This window comes from Cadophora gregata (assembly GCF_030347475.1).
Source record: "Cadophora gregata isolate MNR1 chromosome Unknown scaffold_4, whole genome shotgun sequence".
NCBI lineage: Eukaryota > Fungi > Ascomycota > Leotiomycetes > Helotiales > Ploettnerulaceae > Cadophora > Cadophora gregata.
The window spans coordinates 1309101-1336468 of NW_026695927.1; the positions used below are offsets into that span (position 1 = coordinate 1309101).

The 27368-nt window shown below is 48.0% G+C and overlaps 5 protein-coding genes across 5 annotated transcripts; 4 read left to right on the forward strand and 1 right to left on the reverse strand.

Moving 5' to 3' along the window:
* Positions 1 to 866: 866 nt before the first annotated feature.
* On the forward strand, positions 867 to 2142 carry ONS95_010235 (uncharacterized protein; the record flags this gene model as incomplete). The annotated part of the gene is made up of 5 exons (XM_058503815.1): positions 867 to 899; positions 974 to 1042; positions 1118 to 1147; positions 1235 to 1267; positions 1384 to 2142. 5 exons carry the CDS (start codon positions 867 to 869, stop codon positions 2140 to 2142), a joined length of 924 nt encoding a protein of 307 aa, XP_058360528.1.
* A 4101-nt stretch (positions 2143 to 6243) lies between these two features.
* ONS95_010236 (uncharacterized protein) lies at positions 6244 to 7651 on the forward strand. Its single transcript, XM_058503816.1, has one exon. It carries the CDS (start codon positions 6767 to 6769, stop codon positions 7568 to 7570), a length of 804 nt encoding a protein of 267 aa, XP_058360529.1. The 5' UTR covers positions 6244 to 6766; the 3' UTR covers positions 7571 to 7651.
* On the forward strand, positions 7630 to 11653 carry ONS95_010237 (uncharacterized protein). Its single transcript, XM_058503817.1, has one exon. The coding sequence runs from the start codon at positions 8692 to 8694 to the stop codon at positions 10342 to 10344; it is 1653 nt and encodes a 550-aa protein (XP_058360530.1). The 5' UTR covers positions 7630 to 8691; the 3' UTR covers positions 10345 to 11653.
* A 2876-nt stretch (positions 11654 to 14529) lies between these two features.
* ONS95_010238 (uncharacterized protein) lies at positions 14530 to 19215 on the reverse strand (the record flags this gene model as incomplete). The annotated part of the gene is made up of 3 exons (XM_058503818.1): positions 14530 to 16309; positions 16361 to 19024; positions 19079 to 19215. 3 exons carry the CDS (start codon positions 19213 to 19215, stop codon positions 14530 to 14532), a joined length of 4581 nt encoding a protein of 1526 aa, XP_058360531.1.
* Positions 19216 to 20095: 880 nt separating this feature from the next.
* ONS95_010239 (uncharacterized protein) lies at positions 20096 to 26464 on the forward strand. Its single transcript, XM_058503819.1, has 3 exons — positions 20096 to 20204; positions 20490 to 24656; positions 24705 to 26464. The coding sequence occupies exons 2-3, from the start codon at positions 20741 to 20743 to the stop codon at positions 26276 to 26278; spliced, it is 5490 nt and encodes a 1829-aa protein (XP_058360532.1). The 5' UTR covers positions 20096 to 20204; positions 20490 to 20740; the 3' UTR covers positions 26279 to 26464.
* The last annotated feature ends 904 nt before the right edge of the window (positions 26465 to 27368 follow it).

A 27368-nucleotide genomic window follows, 5' to 3' on the forward strand; every position in this document is an offset into this window, starting at 1 on the left:
CGAATGCAAGCGAGAGAAGTGTGCTCGGCTGTCGGATGGCTTGAGTCTGGCCAGAGCCTTTCTCGCATCCCTCGTGCAATTATTATTGCCCCTCCACAGCTGTGAGATATCCATGAGCAGCGCGTGCCAAGTTTTTCTCCAGATCTGTCAAAGCAGCAAACGAGCTGCCCTAGCTGAACCTGCGGGATTTAGCCTCCAATAATGGCCACCGTTAGTGCGGGGTCATAATTGCACCACAGTCGAGGACCACCAGGACCGTTGAACGCATCGCTCCACTTTTCCTTTTTATCGACATCTTGTTTCGTTTTTGCTGTTTCGGTGCCTTGCTTCATGTGGACTAGGCTCTCATTTCCGGATGTTACGCCGTTCCTTGTTTCACGGGCTTAATCCATATGAGCTATTCCAGATCGCGGGAAGGAAGGAATAAAAAGGAAGGCGTGATATGTACTCCGCCAATGGAAGCAATGGAAGTTGAACGATGCGAGCCCAAAGTTGAGGTGTACATGGTCACAGATGACGCAACTGTCTCCCGAGCTGGGGGACGTCAAGGTGGATGTCTTGATCAAGACCGGCTGGGCTGGGATCAGCCTTGTTGGAGAGAACCAAGAGGACAGACATCACAGCCACCACTATCACTAGCTATCGACTAATAGAGGGGTCAAGTGGTAAAGTGGCATAGCTCTGCGTAGTGCAGACTGCGGAAGATGCAGCTCCTATGGTATCATGGAGCTTTCCCGGAATGATATATAGCATTCCCCTCCCTCTCCCCAAATTGATGTTCATTATCAACTCATCACACTCTCACATCTTCCCTCAAATTCACAAAACAATAACATTCTCTTCGAACGAAGACCAATTCAGCAATCATGTCTAGCTACGACAATGACAACAACAATTCCGTAAGTCCCTAACATGTTGACCCGCCAAAGCCAGTTCTTCATGGTTCCATTTCCTCTGACAGACTTCCTTTCAGGGTTCGTACGGAAGCGGGAACAATGATTCCTATGGCAGCAGTGGACGTAATAATGATGACTCCTATGGGGTAAGCATCCCTGAGTGCACACCCCATGCTGGGGTGTCGCATCGTATTTCCTTGGATACTTACACTTTCTTTCAGTCTTCTGGTCGAGGAAATGATAGTTACGGCGTAAGCTACCCTCATTCGGATACTCGTCAGCCAGGCTGTGCTGAGTTCCTCTTTTCTTTCTTTGCATACTGATGTGGTTTCTTACAGTCCTCTGATCGTCAGGGAGGTGACAGCTATGGAGTAAGAACCCTCATGCACAAGCTATGCTTGTTTATGACACATTTCTACTCAATATCTTATCACACAACCTATAGTGCCATATTTTTTCAATACATGGGCTAATATCAACATCATAGTCCGGAAACACCGGTTCCAATGAGTACGGGTCTTCGACAGACCGCACCGGAGGATCTGGGTTTGGAAGCAACGACAACACCACCTCATCTGACAATTATGGATCTTCAGGACGAGGAAACAATGATTCTTCTGACACATATGGATCGTCAGGCCGTGATAACACATCTGGTGGCTATGGAGGGTCCTCAAACGAAGATACCTTAGGGTCATCGGGACGCAACACAGACAATTATGGAAGTGGAAACACTGGATCTGACTCTTATGGATCTGGCAACAAAACCAGTGGTTACGGAGGCTCCAATGATGATAATCTTGGCTCATCTGGCCGCAACACAGACTCCTACGGAAGTGGAAACACTGGATCGGACTCCTACGGTTCAGGAAACAAGACGTCGAGCTCTGACAACTATGGATCGTCCAACACCGATACCTACGGCTCAGGCAACAAGTCCAGCTCAGACAACTACGGATCCTCGAACACTGACACATACGGCTCCACCAACACTGGCTCGGACTCATACGGCTCTGGTAACAAGACCTCTGACACCTACGGCTCATCCAACACGGATAACTACGGCAGCTCCAATATCGACCACGACTCCAAGTCGAAAGACTCCACCTCTGGCAAAATCTTGGAGAAGGTTGGTGGTATGTTGAAGAATGAGAACTTGCAGGAGAAAGGGGCTGCCAAGCGTGCTGCTGCTGGTAATGACAATGACAACAGCTATGGAAGCGGGAACAACAACAATGACTACTAGGCAGTAGATGTACGATGGAACATGGATGGCTTGGAAAGGATGGGAGCAGGATTTGTTATTTTGTATTGAGTTACTCTATCTGAATGAATGTCATGAAACAATCAATTGATCCGAGGAGTAATATTACGTTGGCAGCGGGATCCGTTTGAGCCAGACAACTATTAGTACTTTGTCCAGTAAGAATCTTTTGGACGGAGCCAATCTTCGTCAACAGAACGACACTCTACATCTCGGTCCTTCTCCTTGAGACAAGGTGCAGAGGTGAACAAACCCAAATCAAGTATCCGAGAAGTCGTGTTGACATCTATAACAAGAACATGATTCCTGGGGGAAACAAGAATCTATAACTACATCTACCAACACTTCTTTTCATACCTCATCCCATCGACAAAAATAACCATATGAACTGCTTTCTACAGGTTCCGGCACTTCCATTCATGCCCAGTCCCCCGCTCCACAGACGGATTAACCACATTGGCCACTCTAAGTCTCCTCTTAAACTTCTCATCATTAATCCTTTCCAGTTCTGATGACCCACCTCTTCGCGTCTACGAGACTCGCCCGCACCTTCTCACCTAGCCCATCACAAAATCGCATCCTCACACCCTTATGATTCGAGTGGATTCGAATTGCTCCTCGCAACAATAAAGATACATATACTCGCTCCTCGGTCCAACCATAGTTCTAGGGAGAGTGGCATCGGTTTTCTTGGGCAATATGTCGAGGTTGAGGGCAGACGTCTGCTATGCGGTGCCATATGCCATCTTGGAGTTCAGAGTGCAGGTCGGGGAAGAAATTGAAGGTAGCGGCGAGGAGAGGGATGTTATGTGTGGGGCTCGTTTTGTTGAAGTTTGGTTCTTGCATGTTTCTTTGTTTTGGAGCGAGTTTAGGTGTTAAAGGGTGCACTATTCCAAAATTTCTCGCCGTAATATGATTTTCGGAAATTGTTTCGCTGAGGTATCTGGGCGAGGGTAAACGATTTCTTTCTGTTGCAGCTAGTACCGTCCATTTGGCAGAATTGATTCTTGACTCAATCCAAGCCAGAGATCGAAAACTAGGTAATATTCGCAACGTCGCAGAAATATTTTAAGAATCTAAAATGCTCCAAACGCAATTCTCATTGATGTTGGTGACCAATTTGCTATTCAGCATTGCCAATTTCTAGAGCTTCTTCTATTCAGCCTCATCCCAAATATCATACTGTTCCTACATGGCCAGATTGCCAGGCCTTTAACAAATAGGAACCTAGAAACTGGGGCTCGAACCGAAGCTCAATATTAGAAGACACTCTAGGGTCTGGTATTCGTCACAATAAATTGCGTCTCGTTCGATATCTGGCCAACTTGCCATCGTGAGGCTGGTGGGATTAGGCGAGGAACTTGTTTACCTTGTTAGCGAGTAGTAGACTTATTAGAAGGAAAGGGCACAATGTCTAGATATGAGCTTCAGCCCAACTAATCAATATAAGTTCTAAAGCATAATTCTTGAGTGTCTTCAAATTTCAAGGTTCTCATGTAATCTTTCTGCGCAGATGCCCTTTTATCTAGGTAACTGCAGAGCATGCAACTCGCCTAAGCCTGCAACTCACTCCACACCGCTAAAGTACACTTGTGGGGAAAGTTTGTAAAGTATCCATTTAGTCAAATAAGCAATTCGCCTCCAACCAGCTGAGCAACACGTTCACACAAAGGCACTTTGGCGGAGGTTAGTCTCTCATCCAACAACCCACGTGACCACCACTAATGACAAGCAGTGGTTAACGCGATGTGAGAATTCTCTATTCAGCTATCCTGAGCTGTATCTAATAAACTATACAGGGCCTGCTATTACGCAAGTAAAGACAGCCAGTAAGTTCATCTGATCACACACCTCATGTTTCACATCTAACATTCAATCAGTTTCCTTCGGGAGCGAGTGTTCGAATCACTCAGGTGTCGCAAATCAACAATTAATTTTTGGTATTTTTTATATACTTTCGATTTCAAATTGGATAAATTTTACGAAAAACCAAGCTTGAAAGTTACGCTCTTCTTTTGGCATCGTGAAGCCCTCGGCTTTGTGCCTTGCATATTCTCTAATCTACCGGTTGGTGCGACCCGATATCGGGCAGGAAGCGAGCTCCACAAGTGAAATCAAAGTGATGATCTAATTGTTATAAATATTTATCTGTAAATACAGAAGAAGGAGGCAAAGTCGCATAAATATGTCCTTTAGTTCAATTTTGGCCGTTGTCAATGCTTTACCTTGACAGCTGAGAAGTGTCTTAAGTCAGCATCACCTGTCACTTGACTTTATCTCTACTGTCTACGTCAGCACACAAGGTTTATATCAAGAGAATCAGAACACATTAACCTTATACGAGTTGTATTGTAATGTATCGGCGTGTTTTGTTGATGTATAATGAGCTGCTCAGCTTGTCAGAGCGCTAAGACGCTCTTTTCAAGGTTATCTAGGTATGTTTCATGTCCAAATTAATATATCGATAGAGAAGATTACCTTTGATTTTCTCCCATGAGAATTACCCTACTCTGGTACGACCTCATTTCAGGGCAGACAATAACCTGTTTATGAAGAGTTTAAGTCAATACAAGTAAGCAGATGAATCTCGCGTCCTGTTGGCGGACCAACATCTCAGCATCATTATCTACAAACAGGTGTTGACTTAGCCACAACATTGCGAAAGTAAAAGCTTGCCACAATAGCCTGGCTATCGAGTTTCACTTGTATTAGTACCTGCGACAATCTTTTTAGGTCTTCACAGAATCAGAATCAGGTCCACGGACTGTTTCCAATACCAAAGTACCCATTGTGGCATTGGAAATGGTTGCAAGCAGAGTTCACAGGGTGTCGAAGAAGTACCATTGGAAAAGAAGACGCCTTGTGACTCGTTTGGATGGATTTGTACAATCCTTTATAGGAAGCTATCAGAAAGATTCCAGAGTGCTATCAGGCGAGTTCCGGCGGCCCAAAAGCGCAAGGACGTCGAGTTACTTGCTTCATACAATGAAATTCACTGGATGATTAAAATGAACACAGCTTCTTGTCTTTGTTACATTAGTCTCGTTGTTCAATAAACATATCGATCGTCAAAGGATACTCAATTTTGTGGTTGGCCACTTCCTATCAGAGACTTTATTGTATCCCTCTAGGTATTGAATCGGTGGAAACTTACGACACAGAGGTCGCATTGGCTGAAGTATTCAGCTCTACTTCAGACATCTAGTAATTTTCGAATGACAGCTTCCAGAAATCTGGGAGGCGGGGGAGGCAGGGGGTAGATATCAGTAGAAAAAAGTTCGCACTCCAGATGCCAAATTGTGTATTGCGACATTGGACATACCGGGAAGATATGAGCGCTTGACTAGCCAAGGGTGAAGGGATGGAGCAGAGGATACAAGCAAGTCCCTAGAAAGATTGCCTGCCCAGAATCGCCGGATTCTGGATATACAATGAAAGATTAACTCCATATTCCTGGAAGCGTGGCCACTTTCTAGGGCATTACTTTCTCATTGCTTCTTAAGGCGCGCGAGGAAATCTGGTTAGAACTTGAGTGGTTGAGGAAAGCATGCCAGTGGCGAGTTGAGTTTATCATTGAGCGGCGTTTGCAATAACTAACTCCTCGAATTTCAACAAACAATAGGCTCCGGTAGCACAGAATCAAGTTCAGTATTCTTTGTGGCTTTCTTTTTTTTTAAGTTCATACATGCATTGAATAATAGCGAAAATCTCGTAGCTTTCCTTATTTACAGAGCTGGCAGAGCTTGGGCGATGTCAATTCACCTTGAACTAAATTAAGCTTCAATGCTTCTTGAAAACGACAAACAGCATTGATCGTAGGTCAGCTCTTCATTCTCCAAACGATCCGGCTACTCCAGTATCAGGTTTATCTTCTTTTATACTTCTGTGACACTTGCAAGAAGGTACTGATCACCCGCGACCTCCTTGGATCTGGGTTGAAGACCTCGGAGCAACACTTACTCCACCCAAACAAACCCAACCAATAACACCTCTTGGATACTCGCCAAGATTTAGTAAGCTTATCGGCGGCGACCGAGGCACCTTTACCCTAGCGCGCCGAATAAATTTCGACATCCAGAACTTCACATGAATCATCATTAAGACCCACAACAGCCCCAAAGAAAATACAGTTTCCCGCGCGGTAAAGGTAAGCTGAGACGGAGAATGGGTCAGGCACGAGACAACTCTTGCCGCGAAGCCTCGGCTCGTCCGTACTTTTCGCTGTTCGATCCTGTTTCCGTGCCGTTCTCGATGTGATACCTTGTATCTCATAAGTTGCCTCTTTGTCACAATACATTTCTTTTGTATCTTTTTAATAGACCATCTATTCCGTGTTCTTAGATACAGTTACTAGATTTTCTTTTTAGGTCGAGTTAGAGGTAGACAAGATGAGCCAATTGGGGGATTTCGAAGCTGTCCGAAAGGATATTGCAAAGCTCTTGCACCAACCTGAATACGATGATGGAAGTGCCGGGCCGGTGTTGGTTCGCCTTGCTTGGTATGTTCGCACCCTCAATCTGCTACCTGGGCCCGTTTAATAGGTCGTAGGCACTCAGCAGGAACCTACGATGCAGAAACAGATACCGGCGGGTCGAATGGAGCTGGCATGCGATATGAAGCTGAAGGTGGCGACCCTGCGAACGCAGGCCTTCAACATGCGCGTGTCTTCCTCGAACCGGTCAAGGCCAAGCATCCCTGGATTACTTACGCAGATCTCTGGACACTTGCCGGCGTGGTGGCTATACAGGAGATGGGAGGGCCTTTGATACCGTGGCAAGGTGGCCGGACAGATTATGTCGATGATAGCAAGCTGCCACCTCGCGGCCGATTGCCGGATGCTACACAAGGATACGATCATTTAAGACGGATATTCTACCGGATGGGTTTTACTGATCAGGAGATTGTTGCGTTGTCGGGAGCACATAACCTTGGACGCTGTCACTCTGATCGTTCTGGGTTTGAGGGAGCTTGGGTCAATAATCCGACGAGATTTTCAAACCAATATTTCGTTTTGTTGCTGTCGCTACAATGGAGGAAGAAAACTCTGAAGAACGGAATCGAACAATTCGTACACTACGACGACGACTCGGAGACCGAACTTATGATGCTACCAACCGATATGGCTTTGAGACAGGACAAGGTTTTCCTAAAGTACGTGGAGCAGTATGCAACCAATAAGGATGTCTTTTTTGTGGATTTTACGAAGGTTTTTGCCAAGTTGCTGGAACTTGGTATCCAGAGAGATGCAGAGGGGAGGATCACCAATTCAGACAATGTGAAGGGAGGATATCATTCTGCGCCGAAGAAGGAGTCTACCCCTGGAACAAACGAGACAACAGATGACAAGGTTGGACCGAGTGAGGGCGAGCCATTGATGGAAGAAAACAAGGCTTTCAGAGCCAGGTTGTGAAGGCTGGGAAGTCAGTCTTGTATGATATAAACTTTGCAATAGACGTAGATTTAGACCTGGGATAGAATTGGTTATGATAGATTCCTCATCGGTGTCAGGTTTCATATATACACATGGCGTTCTCTCCATTCTTGTCCCCGGCTATTTGAACCAAGATAACCAGAAACACGAACTACTGCGATGTCAGAGCCGAGACATGGCGATCCTCAGCCTCAGCCTTTCTCGCAGGCTCGCAAGTCCGTTGATTGGCCATACAACCTCAGTCCAATAACACCCACGTATGCTGCCCGTGCCGGTTTGAGTCGCGTGGATGTCCCAAGCACAAAACAGTACTCGTATTTCTATCTCAGTTGAACCTTGAGAATTTACGACCCCAATACTATGATGGCGGGAAGAGGGCAAGGACTTCTCCCATCATCCCATGTTGGGCATCTTGGAGAGATGGTCTTCTTTTGGATCGAGTCGTATTTAGTTCTTTGGAGCCGCTGGGCTGAGTCGGTGGGTTTCTGCCGCGTCTAGATAAATACGAGTGCCGTGGCTGGAGGTGAGTCGTGGTCTCGTGCGAGGTGGAGCCTGGGCCTCGAGCTTGGAGGTGCAAACAGAAACATCAGCTAGGCTGAGACGGGAACTCCAAGCATACATGATAGATACTGTACTGCCTGCTTGGAACGATCAATTGACGGTAGGGATTGTTCTGCAGGAGCGGCTATTTTTGCAATCACATACAGTAAATGCATGTAATTTACATTTCTGGCTCTGCCGTTGGGCACTTAAATTAAGCTCGCCGTCCAGTCCGCTGGACTAAGTACTGTAAGGCAGGTAAGGTACTTACTTATAAGGTACGGTAACGAACGTCGTCAAGCCTCGCCGCACCTCCACTCTCCTTATCCCCTCCCCCAACCTTCGATTCATCAACCTCCGAACGTCACTCACCTCTCTCTCTTCCCGCCGCGTACAACACCCTCCCTCCCCGTTTCCACCCCCATGTTGCATTCAGCAGAACCCGTTCATCTCGTCTTCCATTGACGAGGGAGACCGGCTGCGCCGCATCACCAGCGTCATATATATCTACGATAGATAGAGCTCCACTCGAAACTTTTGTCGTCACCGAAACCCCGGCTATGTCAAACTTAGATCCCCAGACACCCAATTCGCGCCGTCAGGAGAGGAGCGATGTCGCATCACCAGTAGAATGGAGGAATGCTACAACTATGGACGAGCAGATCGCGAGACAGAGCTCTGAGATTTCAGTGTCATTCCCCGCAGACCAGCCACTAGATTCTGGCTCCCTATTTAGATCGACGACGATTGCGCCCTCACCTCCTCCGGGCGCGACTGGTACACCTGTCCCTTCGGAGAACGAAAAGCCCCTCCCTCGTCTCGACACGTCCTCTCATTTTCTTCCCGTAGATATACATCAGTCGAGTCCGAGTCCGAGTCCTTCAAGCGCGGGCCTGCGCATACAAACCGATATCGTTCCGGGCTATACCGTTACAGTTGCAAGTACTAGCAATACGGCGAGGAGTTCAAGCGATTCGACGAGGATCCCGTCTAAGTCATCGAGCACAACATTAGCGAGGACACCCAGTGTTAAGAACGTCTTTGCGAGCAGTATAGGCAGCAATTCGAACTTCGGTTCCGCACCGAACTCTGCTTTGTCTTCGCCCAGGTTGAGCGCAATGGCAGATGTCACTCCCCTGCCGTCACCACTTATGACTGGAGATTCACCTGGACCCTGGAAAAAGCTCACAGCCCGGCCCCAATCCCGCGACCTCATGGTACCCTCCACTGCTGATTCGGCGCTGGTTACAGCAAACGGAGAATCAATATCTGCAGCTATTGCAAACCAAACGAAAAGGCGCGCTTATCATATATTATCGAATTCCAATGCATCCGCTTTGTCGAGTCCAGAGAATAAAGAGAGAAATTCTGAAGGACATACAAGAAATCGGAGTATCAGCGAGTATGTGCCCGAGTCTGTTCAACTACCAAAAACTCGTCATATCACTGTCTCAGGTTCACATGCTGTGGTTCTCGACGTGACTCCAACGGAGCCTACAGCAGACTCACACATGCGGAGGGAGCCACATTTGGCTGTGCAAAGGGGTTTAGCACCAGTGCCTACCCCTCCAACCCCACCTTCAAGTAGAACTGGAGGAGAGAGCAGTGACAGTGATTCTTCACTGACTACCGCATACCTACCTCGGCCTAGCAAGAAACCTCGCTACGAGTATTTTGATGCCTACACAAGAGAGGACTCAAAAAGGAGAAGATGGCGAGCCTTGAAGATTCTAGGCCAAGGAACTTTTAGTAAAGTCATGCTAGCAACAAGTCAAGTACCAGAAGTCGAAAATCGTATAGATGAAGACGATGTATTTGGCTCTCAAATGGACGGGATCATGACACCGGTGCCAGAGGCAAAAATCGACCGCAAAAAACTTGTTGCGGTCAAGATCTGTGAGCATGGCCCTAAAGGAGGCGCTTCCGAAGAACGGGTGGAGATGTCTCTTAAGCGAGAGCTTGAGATCATGAAGTCAATACACCACCCTTCGCTTGTTCACCTCAAAGCGTGGAATATTGAAGAAACTCGAGCTATTCTAGTGCTCAGTTATTGTCCTGGTGGGGATCTCTTCGAGGTTGCAAGCGAGCACCGAGATTTGCTTGTGCCCAGCTTGCTGAGAAGGATGTTCTCCGAGCTTGTAGCTGCAGTGCAATACTTACACGAGAGGCATATTGTGCACCGGGATATCAAGCTTGAGAGTATGTCTTTTTGACTATTTGATATTGTTTGATGCTGATTACATCTAGATGTTCTGGTCAACCTTCCTCAACACGAGCTCCGTAGACCTCAGGACTGGGCCACATATCCCAATTCTATCATCACCCTTACAGATCTCGGGTTATCACGTCGTGTGGCCGATGATGAGAAACTCACTACTCGTTGCGGGTCTGATGATTATGCGGCTCCAGAAGTGATAATGGGACAAGCCTACGATGGTCGAGCAACAGATGCCTGGTCACTTGGAGTTCTCCTATACGCTCTTCTCGAAAGCCGATTACCATTTGACCCAAATCCAGGGATGTCCGAAGGTCATAAGCAACGCAGCCGCACTAGCCACCGCATTGCACGAGTGGAGTGGAGGTGGATAGAGTACGCAGGCGAAGAAGGGGACCACGAAGGTGATCCCGAGAAGTTCAAGGAGCGAGGACTCCTTGGCGCCATGACCGTCACCGAAGGTCTTCTGAAGCGAGCCAGAAGTCGATGGACTATGGCGAAAGTCGCCGAAGAGGAGTGGGTGAGGGGAGGTATTGAGATCGAGAACGGCATCAAGTTTCGGGAAGAGGACATCCCGGAAGAAGTCCCTGACAATGGTTTGGGGATCCAGTCTCCGTTATGAAATCATTGAATCGGCATTACTTTCTTTTTGCCGGGCTTGTTAATGCGGCGTTTCGACCAGTCAACAACCTCTTTCCAAGAGGCCTTTGCTTTCCTTTGTCATTCTTATTCTACAACCAAAGATTAGGGAGACGGTCGGGAAGGAAGGAATGAAAGCCGGATGGTTGGCTGGACGGAAGGACGGACGGACGGACGGACTGATAAAGAGGATACTTTTAGATAGACAGTGATTTGGAATGGAATTTCCCTGCTGGCGCAAGCGAGTGAGCGAGCGAGTTAGGTAATGTTTGCTTGGGCTTTTGGGGTTGGCGTGGCGTGGCGTTCTTGTTATTCCTTTTGTCCTTCCTTGTAGGAATGAATGGATCGATAGTGGGATTTAGGGAGTCTGTCCTTATATTTGACAGCTTTTGTCTCTGTCTTTGTCTTTGATATGAAAGAGTTCGGCTTGGCTGGTTTTGGCTGGTGTGTCAGGAGAACGTTGGAAGTGCTGGAAGCGAAACATTGGCGAGAGGGAAGCAGGAGTGAGAGAGTGTGCGGATGTTATGTATGTTAGTTTGAAGACGTGTATAAGAGGAGACAGGAAGAATGGTCGTGGGGGGGGATGCTACAAGGGGGTGTGATTTGATTCAGAGGATCTGAAGGTGTAAGGTGTAGAATAGAAGCAATACAGAAGGGGTCTATTGAACTATACGTTACCATGTCTATTATTTCTGGCCTGAATGCCATAATTTTGAACATTTCATTGCAGCTAGTGGTTATGGAATTATGCCACATCATCACCTCTGTGAAGCTCATGTACACGCTCATGAATATGCACGCTCGGAAGATACAAAACTGCTTCTTGTAGAGCTCTTATCACAGAATCTTGGTTCTTACGCTCTCCAGTCTCGCCTTCGCTCTTGAATCAAGCTATCGGGGTATGACAAGAGCAGACTCTTAGCTCAGTAACGAAGTTCGGACCTCTTCTTGTCTTCTTCAACATCTTTGAAGAATGGATGGCATTCACTATCATAAATATACAAATACGTTCAGCTGGAGAGTTCGACTCCTTGATTAGCACGTGGTCGTCCAAACCCTACAATCTTCAAATTGAACTCCCTCAGTCGTAGTAGTGTTTATCTGCAAAAACTCGATCTTACATTTGCCTGACATAGACTCAGCTTCGAGATGTGATGTAAGCTCAACCTAGTGTACTTCCGCTCAAAGAGAATGAACAAGAATCTCTAGTAATGACTTATCAATTGCCACTTCCAAGGTTATGAAGGTTATGTACAAGCTCGAGCGAAGAACTCCTGCTCCCTTTCATGCAATCCAAACCAGAACGCTGAACGCCAGGAAGTTGCCACCAGAAGGAAAAAATGAAGTTTGTGTTCTGTAGATAGAAGAAAAAACCCAGGCTAAAACCCATTTGGGTTGGCATGTAGGGTCGTACTAGATCAATGCTTCGTCGCTAACTGCCATAGAAATCTAGCGTAACATCTTCAACTACCAATCAGAAATCCAGAAGTCCCGGAAGCGTATGCTTCGGTGGCAGAAGAAAGATGCGGAGTGGAAAATTTGCAGCTTCGATTATCTCAGAGTCTGCTTCCAGTCTCGCTGATGCTATCTTTTTGTGCCTTTCAGCAAAACTTGGGACAGAGTTAAGCCGCAGTTCAGGATGTGAGAGATTGATTGTTATCTCGGTGTGAATCTTCGCTTCCAGCATGTCTTTATCCTCCCGCAAGGTACACATAGGCAGGTGCGGACATATGATTTTCTCACCTACTGCTAGTCTTTTGTGGCAGTCCTGTCTCGATGTGTTCTCAGCAAGGAAATCTCGTGAAACTCCAGCAGTCTCCCTTTATGATATCCTATAGCGTGGGACACGCTCCATCGCCTCTTTCGTTAGATAAGGAATCTCTCTTATCCAGGGTGTGGCATTTTTATCGGTTGACACCGTCTTCTGTCGGCCTGGCCTGGCTAGCCTCGTACCCTTCTTCCATTTGGTCTTTACAACTAATTTTAATAGACTTTTGTATCAGATCGATAAACGAGTTCCAGAACACGCCAAAATCTGAAGGATTTCCCCGGTTGATATCAATAGTCGTGTCTATTGTAGTTGACCTTGTTGAAAGATAGGAAGAAGTGTGCGACTGCTTGTCGAAGTTGTAGGAATTTCAACTGGAATCTTTGACAGTGCGCGAATTAATTGTAGGTCTCGATTCGGAGAGAGTTGGGCTAAGGCTCGCAAGGTAGGACGATATGAGGTCAAGCTTGCTTGCTGTTTTAAATTCAGTTCTATTTGCATAAGTTACTGAGATACTTACACTCTGAGTGTTGGTCTGACGAATAAGGCTCCTGACCCAAAATCGTATAAGTGCATCTCGACTTGGTCCTAGGGCTATACCAAGAGACTGAATATCTTGAACTTCAACGTTCTCAAGGTCCACTTTAAAGAACATTAATATTACTTCCCAGATAATCATCTCATCGTCGTTGTTATTCAGTATAGCTGGTAAGGGGAGGTGAGCTGTAGCCGTGAGCACATCGCGGAGTAGATCTGCTGTGCTTGAAGTTGGAGTCTGGAGCTGTAAGGCTTGGGCTAGGCATATGTTAGATATATATTTGTATCACTCGGATTGATAGATCATACATACGCTAGAACGTGTTCTCCTTACTTGGTGATGTTGTATCTTCCAGTTGAGCATCCTACGCAGTACGCTTAAGGTGGTCTTTCAGGACCGTTGATCGGACTGTCAATCTGCTTGTTGTCGAAACTGAGAAAATCTCTGTTGGATCTGGTGAAACCTGATACCCAAGAAGCGCATGTCGAGAGGCGTTTGTTGGATGTGCACGTACAGGTGCGAGTGGAGATACAAGTAGAGGTGCAAGTCGAGAAGATTCTGTTAGATGTGTAAGCACAGAGGCATGAAGGGAGATTGGCGTGACGATGACGTGACGATAAGAATCTCTGCTTTTTCAAATGATATATCTTCTTTTCAAGCTTAAGTATAGTACTGACGATTCTGTTCACCCGTAGTCCTCATTCTATTCTCTGTTGCATTGAGATACGCTTCTCAGTAATCATCTCTTGATAGCGCGCGATTTGTTGCCTCAGAGAACCAGGGAGAAGGGTTACAGGCTAAGAGTATATGATTTCATAACACGTAAATACATGCATACAGATGGGGATATCGCCAAGGCAAGTTAAGACACAGAAAGCAGCCAGCCATCACCCAACCCAATATGAATGTGACACACAACAGAACATGGGATAAGAAGCTGTCGCACAACATAAAACACAGATCAACTTGAATGAAAAGAACCATTTGTGTACTGTAATATGGACCATCGCTAGATATCGAAGACACGATGTTGGGCTGCTTCCTGCTGCAAATGAGGAAAATGTGTACAATGATACAAGGGTGTTAATAAGTGTGTCCTCTCTTCTTCCATCATTGATCTTCACTCCACTCTCAATATTCTATGAAATGGCTCGTTTCTTCCCACATTCCGATGTCCCTTGCCTATCTTGCACATCGTCATCTCGTCTCGTCTCATCTCGTCAAATTATCATTATTGTTCATAGCTCGTCGTGGGAAGTAGCAGAGCTTATGACACTGCTTACACTGCTTGCGAAATCTTCAACCCCTTCACTAGCCTGGCGGATTGCCTCACCTGCACCTTCTCCCGCGGAGCTAGCGAACTCAGCGAGATTTACGCGGGCACTCTCCACGGCGGCTGTCAAGCGGGACTGTGCGCTTTCAATGGCACCCTTTTCGGGTCCATAGATCGCCTCGCTGGCTTTTGCTGTTGCTGATGCATAGGCTTCTGCCATTGCAGCTGTTGCCTGGTCGTATGTGCCTGTTTCTGTACCAAAAAAAGCTTCTGAAATGGCTCTTTGGGCAGATAATGCGGCATCTGAGATGGAACTCTGGGCTGCCTCGACATAGCCAGTGGTCGTTCCATAGACCTTTTCAGATGCTACACTTTGAGCTGAGCTGTATGCTGATGCAGCTGCGGAGGTTGCCTCTTCAAACTTTCCCTTTTGGCTGCCGTAGAATTGAACACTTGCTGCTTCAACCGCTTCATTAACGCGAAGGGCCGCTCCGTCGAGAATGGCTTCAAGACTTGGTGGCGGGGTGAAGACAGAGCTAACGACAGAGCTGGCAGAAGCGTATGCTTCGCTGGCATAAGATGATGCGGAAGACGCAGCCTCTCCTGCGCCTGTATAATAAGCGGAACTGAGGCGTCCGAAAACTGACTCAGTGAAGTCTGGCTCTTTTCCAGAAACGAGCTCTCCGATCAAGGACTGCACAGCAGCGTATTGAGAAATAGCGCCATCAGTAGCTTGAGCGGCGTACTCCTTGACCTCGGACAATAGTCGCCTAGTCACAAAATAGGGTGTTGGTGCCCCATACACTTGCTCGCTTGCCTTGGTGATGAGCGCTTCCCAGTTCTCACTGGCAGCTGAAGCTACAGACTCGGTCCAAGGAGTCTCAGTTCCGTATGCGGCAGAAGAGATAGAGGAAGAGCCAATCGCCAATTTCTCTGAGATCACTGAATTTATGGAAGCGAACGACTTGGAAGCTTGAGATATTGCCGAATTGTACTGTGCAGAAGCCGCAGAGACCAAGGTAATGGTAGGAACATGCTCGGAATTCCCACTGCCAATTTCGGAGATTGATGCAATAAGCTGGTCGAATTTGGATGATGCAGCTTCGACTGCCTCAGAATAATGTGCGGAAGCTGTGTTTAATGCTGCTTGAAATCTGTGAGTGGGGGTGCCAGCAATTTTGGCACTGGCCCCAGAGTAGATACTCTCGTAAACGGGAGTCTTTCTGGGCATGGCAGCCGAGGAAGCCGAATCTAAGAAGTCAGAATAGCGGGCGTGGGCCATTCCGATACCAGCGTAATATTGTTCCTGCATTTGCACTAGAAGCTTTTGTTTGGCGGGAGCGCCTGTATTGATTGCCGCCACATAATCCTTTCCATCTTGGTACTGAGCAGAGGCGCGGTTGAGACCTTCGGAAAGCTTTGATTGTGCCACAGAGGAGATGGATGACAGGACAGATTGGTAAGCAGGTGTTGGTGTACCATATACGGCAGTAGATGCAGCTGCAAGTGCTAATTGTAATCTCGAGCTTGCTGCAGCTCTAGAATCTGAGAAGATTGCCTCAGCCGAAGAGAACATCTCCTCATGCACTGGTTTTGGCTCTCCAGAGATCTGGGCAGAAACGAGGGATCGAGCTTGGGAGTAGTGCTCATTTGCTCTCGAGATTGCTGCATTGTATGCATCTGTAGCTTGAGCGGCAATGGAATCAGTGATCGGCATTGGTGTGCCATAAATGATAGCGCTGGCACTGAATCCTAGTTAGCTATTGGACGATTGGGTCGAAATTAAAGAGACTTACGCAGAAACAGCTTCGTCGTACTTGCTCGCAACAACGCTCGAAATACTCTCCCTGGCACCTAGTTCGGTTCCGTAAAGCGCAACGCTGGCAGCAGACAAAGCACTTGAATACTTTTCTGCATTTGTAACTGGTGGATTTTGGCCGAATGCTTCGCTGACAGCATTCGTGATTTCCGCATATCGATCACCAGCTTCGCTTGCCATGTTCTGTATCTTTTCGCTGTAACTAGCATCATCAGAATCATCAACAACGTCATCAAAGATTATCTTCCTGGCTTCCACATGCTGGGCCATGGCTCCACCCCAAACCTTCTTAGATGCCGTACTTGAAGCTGAAGAGGCTGCAGAACTGATTGAGCTAGATGTGTCCGAAGCGCTCTTTGACAGTGAGCTTGCAATCGACGATGTGACAGAACCGAGAGAGCTCGATGCCTTCGATACGCCCTCTGAAACTTCACTTCCACCGGAGGAAATCGAGGAGCTTGCAGCATTAGAGAGACTGGAAGCAGACTCTGAGATAATCGAAACCGCAGACTTGACACTTTCTGATGCCTGTTCAACAATACCTGGCTCGTTACCCACAATAGACGATGATGCTTTGGCAGAAAGGCTGCTGGCACTTTGGCTGACTACGGAAGCAACGCTCTCTACACTGCCTTGTTTGGTTCCGATAATGGAGCTCGATGCCCGGTCCACGATGCTGCTAGCAGATGCCTTGGCAACAGAAGTAACACTTTCAGCGGTCCCATGTTGTGTTCCAATTACAGAACTTGATGCTTGTTCGACGATACTGCTTGCCGATTCTTTCAATACAGACGTAGCACTTTCAACACTGCCCTGCGGTGTACCAATGATAGAGCTTGAAGCTTGATCGACCACACTACTCGCAGATGCCTTGGCAGCAGATACAATGCCTTCAACACTGCCTTGAGTATCGATGATTGTGCTTGATGCCTGATCTGCAAGACTGCTCGCGCTTGCACTTCCAACTGATATCACACTTTGGACACTTCCTTGGGATGAAGGGCCTACAGCTTCGCTCAATTCGCTGGCCTTCTCAGCGACTTTTTGAATGACTACTGCAGCAGGGGCAGGCATGATCTTGGTGCTGAAATCGTCGCTCAAGTCGGCGGCCTGAATCTTCCAGCGTCCGGTTTCCTTCAGACGTGCTAGTTCCTTTGCGGCATCCTCAGCGATTCCCATTGCTTGGCTTTCAATCTCCTCAGAGGCAGCGCGAGCTTTGTCAAGACCTGGGTGACCAGTCACAACGTTCTCAACATCGACCCGCCACTCGTCAAACTTAGTCTTCAACTGATGATATTTTGCCCAGTCCTTATGAGTGATACCATCGGTCCATGCCCATCTCATCCCTATTTCTTGCAGCCCAAGATCTCTGATGTGATCGAGAATCTCAAAGGTATCCTGAGCAGACAAGCCTACAAGCTCATTGGTCTCACGATCATAGTTTTGTCTCCAGCTTCGAACTGCTTGTGCCTTTTCCTTGATAGCAATACCTGCTTTGCGGACTGCAGTATTAAGAGCACCTTCAGAATCCTCGGTATCCTTGGAGTCGGACACGATGGAGATGATAGCGTTTTTCAGCTTCTTAAAGCTGGAATTGACGGTCTCTTCGAGCTGGATGATATGTGCTTTGCCAACCTCCTCTGCTTGACTTTGCACCATTCGATCAGTAATCTCAGTGATTCTTTCCTCAAGATCATCCGAGCCCTCGTCCGCAGCCTTGGCGAACTTCTCTTGCCATTCCTTAAGATCATGGCTGACAATCTTTTGAGCCTTTTCACGGACCTCCTTCTCAGATTCAGGGGTAGCTTCAGGCGTTTCTGACGATTCTGCGGTGGTTTCCGTCGATGTTACTTCCAAAGTCGGAGTGGCATGAGCAGATGAGACTGACGAAGCGACAGATGACAAAGTCTGCGAAGCCACAGAAGCTGAAGACGAGCTGTCGATATTCTCAACGACTGCCTTGAGTTTCTTGCCGTCACGGTATCTTCCCAATCGCTCGCCGATCCTCACCAATTGAGGCTCAACATTCTCGCCATATAGGATGCGAATCTGTGGCCAGACAGTACGGTCCAGGAAAACAACACCGGCGGTCCATGCCCATTTTGAGTAAGGGAGTGCAGTGTTTATAGCGAAATCATTGGCGAGGCCATAACCTTGTAGCGCGTAAGGTTGGACCGCAGTGTATGTTGGAAGAATTTGTTCGTAGTAGGTCTGTTGGGCACTGGTCTTCGCAATCTCGTAGTACGGACTAGCTGCCGATACGGCTTTCTCGACATGTGGACCCAATGTCTGATCGTATTTACCCTTCAGGACAGCTTGGTATCTTTGAACTTGTGGTTGGACGTTCTTATCCCACTGAGCTTGACCATAGGCTTGTGCCTGTGCCACACGCGGCGCACCATATTTCTTCCCCAATGCGGTTGCAGGAGAGATGACTCTCTTGTCAAATGTAGCGTAGTATGGTTTGGCGGCATCGACATACGGAGCCCCGTAGGTGTTATAATAGGGTTCGAGGTGGGGAGCTATTACAGACCGTACTTGGAAATATGGTTTGCAAATCTTGGGTGAGTCGTCCGTGAGGAGATCGACTGTTGAAGGGCATCGGAAGAGGATGGTGACGATGGAATACCACGTCAGAATTCTGTAACGCATTAGATCCGTCCTTACAAGAGGAAGTTGTAGAGTCATGTCTCACCTGGATAGAATACTGAAGAGACTGAAGCCCTTCCTTGACGGGGGAGCTGGGTTAGATCTGGAAGATTTTGGTTTGGCATGGCCATTCATCCCCTTCTGACTAGGCTCGACTGCCCGTCCGTTGCTGTCGACCGCCATCTTCTACAACAACATACAGCTTGTGAAGAAATGCGCCAGCTACAACAGTCGTGCGTGTTTGTGTTGTTAAGTTGGTTCAAGAGGTTTGCTGACCTGAACTTGAGGCAATGAGGTGAGCTTTACCGAGCTGGGAGATTTTGGACCAGGTTAATGGACACGGACGGGGTCTTGATGTGAGGTAAGGTAAGGAGCTCAAGCTTGGTTTCGCAGTCAGACAACTCGGAGCGGATATGATATGGCCTGGCCTGGCCTGAAAGACGAAATTGGATATCAAGAGACGAACAGCAAACAAAGTCCTAGAGAGATATTCTAAGAAGAGAAGACAAACCGTTAGTCCATTAATTATCACAAGCTTGCTCTTGCTCCGCAAGAGGCAAGAGGCAAGATACAGTCGTGTAGTGCAACAGGGGCGGGATCCTGTCTCGCTCTCGCTCTCGCTCTCGCTCATGTGCAAAACGTCATTGCGACCCGGGATGTCCAACGCACCTGCAGCCGTCTGCGAATCGATTGACGAGTGAGCGCCGATGGCTTGCAAATATCCTGAAAGCTACACATATATGTATGACAGATGACCCCAACAAAGAGAGATTCTTCTAACCAGAAATCGAATGTGCATGCATCTATCTACCTTATCCTGCTTTGAAGACTGGGTGGGTATGATGGCTCTGTGGCCAGCTTTCATTCTCTCATTGCCTTCGCTTCCTTTCAGCAGCATGTTTGGAGCCCCTGCACTGGGGCAAGACGTATTGTTTCACATTGGTCCCATGAAGGTACCAGACTCAGACTGTCCTCAGTACTGTAGGAACGTGACTGTACTGTACTGTACTGTACTGTACTTTACGAAGTTACTGTACCTGCAAAGCAGCACCGAGAACTATCTAGCAGCGACCCGACCCCGACCCCGACCCCGACCCGATTTTGTTGCAATCATTAGGCTACACAAACTTTCTCATACCTAAGGAACAAAATAATGAGATCGGATCTCCTTGGTAAGTTGTTGGAAGTACCCGACCGTACTCCGTCCTGCATGCACCCTCTGCCATCCCATCTGGTCCGTGAAGTGAAAGCCGCCTCGGAAGATTTGTTCTGCCGCCCCGGCGGCCGACTTCAACTTCCGATTGTCCTGCCTCGCCTGCCTGGACCTGGACCTGGACATGGACCTGACAGGCGCCGTGGATTTACAAGGCCATTCGAACATTACCTACCTATTCCCCAGCCAGGAACTCTCACCCCACCAAACGCATCCACTACAAACATCAGGCTGATCATCTCAGCCTAAGTCGGCCGCTCTCCGAATTCATATCAGCTTGCAGAGCAGAGCCCAATACATCGGGCAAGAAATCACACACACAGCCTGACAGTTCAGCTCGTTGAAATACGCTCCCAGGGCTGAAGATTACTGCGTACATTTGCAGATGGTCCTACAGCATCGATGAACGCCGGGCTCTGCCTATTCGCCTTTCTCTTACATCTCCGCATGCCGTGTTCTCCGGCGAGAGCATCTCTCCCTTGACCGATCTTCACGATGGCGGACATTCAAGACGGCCAGGCGCCAGCACCGGATGTCATGAACGATCCGCAATACACCACGAACTTTGATGATGGCGAAGATGGATCCGGGGACGCAGATACTTGTAGGATATGTCGGGCCGAGGGCAGCGACGCAGAACCTCTCTTCCATCCTTGCAAATGCAGTGGGAGTATCAAGTTCGTACACCAGGACTGCTTGATGGAATGGCTGTCACATTCGCAAAAAAAGCACTGCGAGCTTTGCAAGACCCCCTTCAGGTTCACGAAGCTGTACTCCCCGAACATGCCAAAATCTCTTCCTCTGCCCGTACTTGCACGACACGTTGTCATTCACACCGTCAAGAATATTGCAACCTGGTTGAGATTCTTGGTGGTGATTACCGTTTGGCTAGGATGTCTCCCCTTTGTCATTCGGCAGGTATGGCGACTGCTGTTCTGGTTTAGCGATGGAGGGTGGCCTTCGAACTATCTCCCAGCCAACACCACCAATGACTCTTCGTCGGTCAAAGCACTGGAGATGGCACGAGAGATTCAGAAGCTGTCGAAGATAGCTGGAAACGGCACATCCCCTGTCACCCCGTTGCAGGACAACCAGACCACATCTGCCAGTATGGGAGGTTTGGTGGACAAGCTTATGGGTTTGTTGCTGCCAGTATCTCAAACGCTGAACATCAGTGAATCCGATCCCTTACTTGCTGGCTTACTAAAGTCTGTGTACTACGGTCTAGGTATTCAAAATGTGGTCGCTCCCGAGGGTGCAAATGCAAGCGTACCACATAACTTCATTAGCGCATCTGCTGAAACTCGGCATTCATCACTCCTGAGTGATGTTTCATTTTTGCGGAATTTGACGAGACACTCATACATCAATCAGCTTGTCATTACGATAGCCGAAGGATATGTTATCACAATACTTGTTGTTGTCTGCTTCATTCTCGTATTTCTTATTCGGGAATGGGTTGTTCAACAACAGCCGGGTATCAATATAGGTGCTGGCTTTAACGCAGAATTTCCAGCGCCTGACCGGGCAAGGGATCAACATGCAAATCGAGAAGCAGGCCAAGATGCTCTCCGTCGGGTTGATGGTGACAATCTTGTCGAGAATGCTCAGGACCTGAGAGATATTGGAAGACGGCCAATGGCAAGACCACGTCGAAGGATCAATCACTTGGACGATGTGATTGAATTTCCTCCTAACGATACCGAACTTCTGGAGGATATGCGCAATGGGAATGAGGAACTTCGGGATGATATCCGCTATCTGGAAGAAGGTTCTGCTTCGCTGCTTCGACCTGCGCCAGTTCGGGATGCTCTCACACCAGCTGCCGAAATCCAACGAGCTATTACTGAAGAACCAAGAATGACGGAAGAGTTTCTTGCTATATGGCGGCGGGCGGACAACGATCCTTCAGAAGTTCTGCGTATCATCGAGAGAGAAGACAAGAGTGACCAGATGCGGTATTGGGTCAATGCTATGAAGCTGCGTACCAAGCAAGACTCTCAAGCCGCTGGGCTGCATGCACCCACTGTTCCTCCTCCAAACATCGCCACCCAGGCGGAGGCGAGCGTTGGGTCTATTTCTCCCTTCCTGGACCCGGACCGACAGGTCCATGAGACCACGAAACAAACAGGATCCCTGGTAGGCAGTGGTCGGAGCAGAGCTAGCTCTGATAGCTGGGAGGACGTTGAGCCACTTAGCCTCCAGCAACATAGACATCCGCTAGACAACTCGCAAAACGATGCAGATACAGAAGATCAGTCTCCAAGCAAAGGAAAGGGCAGAGCGATTGATGAGCCAATAGAAGAAGAGAGTTTGAACACCAGTCTTCAGGAACGGGTCGAAAAGGGTACTTCGCCAAGATTGAAGGGCCGAGGAGGACGCAACAACATCTTGGATCAGAATATTGGCTCGGCAGAGTTCTCCAGCCTCCCTTGGTTACACTCAGGAATCAATACTTCCTCTCAACAGAATTCTTCCAGACCACGTGCTGTGTCGGATGGGCCTCAGATACGCGATACGATATCTCCCCTGGCACACAACAATTGGAGCTTTTCGAATCTGGACGCCACTGAAGGGCAAGCTAATGGTAGGTCCCCTCCAACTGCCACGAGCGACGAGAACAGTAGGCCCATTGTCGCACGCGGTGTGCAGCTAAATTCTAGAGCTCACGACGCAGTTTCTGAGATCCCCAGAGCAGGATCATCTGAAGGAGCGAAGCAGGCTTGGAAAGCTGCACAAGACCTTCGAGTTCAGCAGGCCATAGAAAAAGCTAGAGAAGCACAGAAGCTGAAAGCAGAACGTCAAGCTGAGGATACTATGCCTTCGGTCCCTCTAGCATCTGACCATGAAGGTCCACTTCAAATTGTCGGCCAAGATGGTATCACACGAACTGCCCAAAACTGGGATGAAGTATTCGACGCAAACCCTGTTGACTCAGAGTCAGAGTCCGAGATTGGTATAAATGCAGCTCCAGCTCCCTTTGAAGCGCAACCTCATCATCCTGAGAACCGCGAAGCTTTAGCCCCACGCCATGTCGAGCCTGAAGGCATCTTCGGACGCGTTGCAGACTTTCTTTGGGGGGGTGTCGGTGAAGACCGACCTCGTGAAGACTTGGGCGCGAATGATGAGCAAATCGTACATGACCTAGCGGCTGAGGCTCCCTTTGTGCCCGTCGCACACCACGATCACTTTGAGGACGATGATGAGTTTCCGGAGCCTGACCAAGACGTTGTCGATGCTGCAATCGCCGCTGGGTTAGATCCAAATGATCCCGATGCGATGGAAGATGCCGAGGACTTTGAGGGCATCATGGAACTTGTAGGGATGCGTGGACCGCTTTTCAGCCTTGTTCAGAATGCCCTTTTCAGCGCGTTCTTGCTGGCCTTGACGGTTGCAATCGGTATTTGGATTCCATACAACATCGGCAGGGTATCTCTGCTTTTAACCGCCAATCCTGGCCCGGCCATCAAATTACCTTTGCGATTGATATTCGCTTGTGCGGCATTTCTGCAAGATCTTGCGTTATCTATACTCGGTGCGGTGTCGTATCTCACCCTTTGGCTCCTTTCAGTGCCGTTAAAGCTCTTATCACCATACTCTCCTGCCGTTCGGACTACAGTGGCAGCGAAAGGGCTCGCACTGAGTTCGACAGCCATGAATCTCTCTCATGATGCTGTCAATCGGATGTTGAACGAGACGCAGAGCAGCCTTACTCATATTCTCGATTCTGAAATATTTGTCTTCTCCGCTGCTTCACATGAGTCCTTGATCTCACTAAGATCATTCGTCCTCGACAGCCTTGCTAGCATCGGTAGTACTGTCATTTATATCTTTACAGGGGATTACCATGTGAGTTTGGGAGGCATATGGAGCGTCTTAGCTGGGGCAGCAAACTACATTTGGGCCCTAATCGCAGGATTGCCCACGCTTCTTGTAAGGCCAGACTCTTGGGTAATCAGCCTTGAAGTTGGGAAGCGAGCAGCTCCTCTCGATCCTGACCTCAGCGTTTGGGATGGTACAGACCGTTTCTGGGCAATATTTGCAGGTTACACGGCTCTGTGCCTTCTTGGGACGCTTTATGTCAAGAAAGGATCGCCGTTCTCAACAAGTCAAGTGGGGCGTGAGTGGGAAGCCACAATTATTGACTTGCTCAACCAAGCCGGGGGGGTCATGAAGGTGATTTTGATCATCAGTATTGAGATGCTGGTGTTCCCACTCTACTGTGGCCTTCTTCTCGACGCTGCCCTTCTTCCACTTTTCGAGAATACAACGATCATGTCTCGACTTGTTTTCACTATAAAATCCCCCCTCACTTCCATCTTTGTACACTGGTTTGTGGGAACATGTTACATGTTCCACTTCGCGCTCTTTGTTTCGATGTGTCGGAAGATCATGCGAAAAGGAGTATTATGTAAGTCATGTCCTGGCAACGAATTTAGGTTTTTGCTGACCTTTTCAGACTTTATCCGCGATCCTGACGATCCGACATTCCATCCTGTACGAGATGTTTTGGAGCGAAATGTAGCAACACAACTTCGAAAGATCCTTTTTAGTGCCCTGGTATACGGCGGTCTTGTCGTCATCTGCTTGGGCGGCGTTGTTTGGGGATTGGCATATGCATTCAATGGCGTTCTACCTATCCACTGGTCATCAAATGAACCAGTACTGGAATTCCCAATCGATCTCCTCTTTTATAATTTCTTGATGCCTTTGGCAGTCAAGTTCTTCAAGCCTTCGGATGGGTTGCATGCCATGTATGGTTGGTGGTTCCGCCGGTGTGCGAGAATGCTTCGGCTTACCTGGTTCATGTTTGATGAGAGGAAGCTGGACGAAGAGGGCTATAATGTTCGCCGCACTTGGACAGGCATCTTCAAACACGCGACAGCGGAGCCCCCGAAGAAAATCAAAACCGATGATATTGAGCAGCCTTTCCTCGAAGACCCAGAACTGAATGTATATTTCCGCAGCGATGGCCGGTATGTTAGAGCACCTGCATCGGACCAGGTGAGAATACCGAAGGGTGTAGGAACGTTTCTCGAAGTCAACGAGGCGAATGAGCGAATCGATGGCAAGAAGGAACGTGATGGCGTTCATAGCAAATCATCCACGCACTTCAAGCAGGTCTACATCCCTCCTTGGTTTCGCACGCGGATCTTCCTCTTCATCGTCTCCATTTGGCTTTTCGCAGCTCTCACTGGAGTGTCTATCACGATTGTTCCCCTGGTTCTTGGGCGTCATATCTTCGCTAAGATCATACCAGCGCATGTCCGCAAGAACGATGTCTATGCATTTTCGATTGGCATCTACATCCTAGGTTCAGCCTTGTACGCAATTATACATGCTAAACAGTTCTACTTCTACATCAAGAACACGATCAACATCAATGCGGAGACACCTCAGAATGTACGCCGCCGCGCGGTCACAGTCGCGTCTCGAATCGGACGCATTGCATGGACATACACGGCATTCCTCTTCATTCTACCTACTCTTTTCTCCTTTCTTGTCGAATTCTACCTGATTGTACCGCTGCATACATATTTTGCGATCGAAGAGCGACACGTGATGCACTTCGTCCAAAGCTGGACTCTGGGTCTGCTTTACGTCAAGCTCACTACGCGAATTATTCTTTGGCATGAGGATTCTCGGCCAGCTCAATCGCTACGTGCCATCACACGGAATGGATACCTGGATCCAGATGCCCGTCTTGCAACTCGAAGCTTCATCCTTCCCGTTGGGCTCAGCCTCTGCTTCGCACTCGCGTTTCCTTGGGCATGCGTAACAATTGCAACAATCACTGTCCTTCGAGATCGTCCAGAGAAGCACCTCGTGGCATACCGATACGCATACCCCATGTGCTTCTGTTTCTGCTGCATAGTATACGCGCTTTACATCCTCCTCAGCTGGGTGAAGGACTGGAGAATGAAGATCCGGGACGAGGTCTACTTGATTGGCGAGCGGCTGCACAACTTCGGAGACCGGAAATCGAGCGCCAGTGGTGTCAGCGTCCCAAGTGTGCGGAGGATCGAGACTTGATTTTGGACACGAACGAATGGTATTCTGGTCAATGAAGATGAATACATGACTTTACGGTATAGGAGGGAGTTGGGAAGAGACATGAGGCGTTGGAGGGCTTTATACCATGCTTGGCAGCTGTGTTTTACTTGCTTTTATGGTCTTCTAGAAATTGAGAATAGAAATTTAATCGCGAAATGAACATAGAAATCTTCGTATTTGTGATCGGATATTATTGACGCTTTCACAAGTCACTACCTGTTTTTAAAAAAGCGGTTTCTCAGTGGATACGTAGCTCTGTCCAGGAGACTTTGAGTATCGCAAATTGCTAAGCGAGCACGTTGTTTACTTCGGCACAACTTTATGATTTCAAAACAAAAAAGTAACTCAAGCTGCGAAGCCTTAACAGGATTAAGAATTAGGCGCCAACTAACCACTACGACTTTTTTTGGTGATTTTCTATTTTTGTGATTTTTCTTGCTCATGAGCCGCGGACTCGTTGTTGATTGTTTTTGTTTTTCTTTTGTTTCGTATTTTGTCACGAGTGAACTTGCATGTAAGTAGGATCGGCAACCGATCCTGTTAACACGCTCCGAGTACCTGGATTTACAGAGTCGTTGCTACAACTCTCACCACGGGTAGGTACGGGTTTCTTCTGCTTATCAGAGTGTAGTGGATGCCGCGGGTCTCGACGCGTTAATAGTAATTGTGTACCTGTGACCTTATTAGATTTGACTTGTAACAAGAAGAAAAATCGGCGAGGCTTCGCAGCTGACCGAGTTCGGGCTTTAGTAGGGAATTTCCGCTTATTTGGTCTGACGTTGGATGAAATCATTCAAATAGGAGGATTCAGCATCTGTGATATTGTGGTGGGGCCGCTTGATTTGGTGCCGCGGAGGGTAGTCACGTTAGCTGACGCAGCCGGCGGTGGGACATGGAGGTTCATAACATAACAATGACATTCAAGACAATCACGATAACCACGCTCTCTAGAGACATCCTATCTAATCATTCTTTTCGCCGCCTCTTATTTGACAGATTCATAACGCTATACATTCTATGGGTGTGGGTCCATCAGTCTGGAAGGGACTAAATCTTCAGCATAAGCAAA

Bases quoted from the DNA above. Each gene is read 5' to 3' on its own strand.
- ONS95_010239 (XM_058503819.1), top strand. From the start codon at position 20,741: ATGGCGGACATTCAAGACGGCCAGGCGCCAGCACCGGATGTCATGAAC. The intron at 24,657-24,704 runs GTAAGTCATGTC...TGACCTTTTCAG, and splicing joins CATGCGAAAAGGAGTATTAT to ACTTTATCCGCGATCCTGAC.
- ONS95_010237 (XM_058503817.1), top strand. From the start codon at position 8,692: ATGTCAAACTTAGATCCCCAGACACCCAATTCGCGCCGTCAGGAGAGG.
- ONS95_010236 (XM_058503816.1), top strand. From the start codon at position 6,767: ATGCGATATGAAGCTGAAGGTGGCGACCCTGCGAACGCAGGCCTTCAA.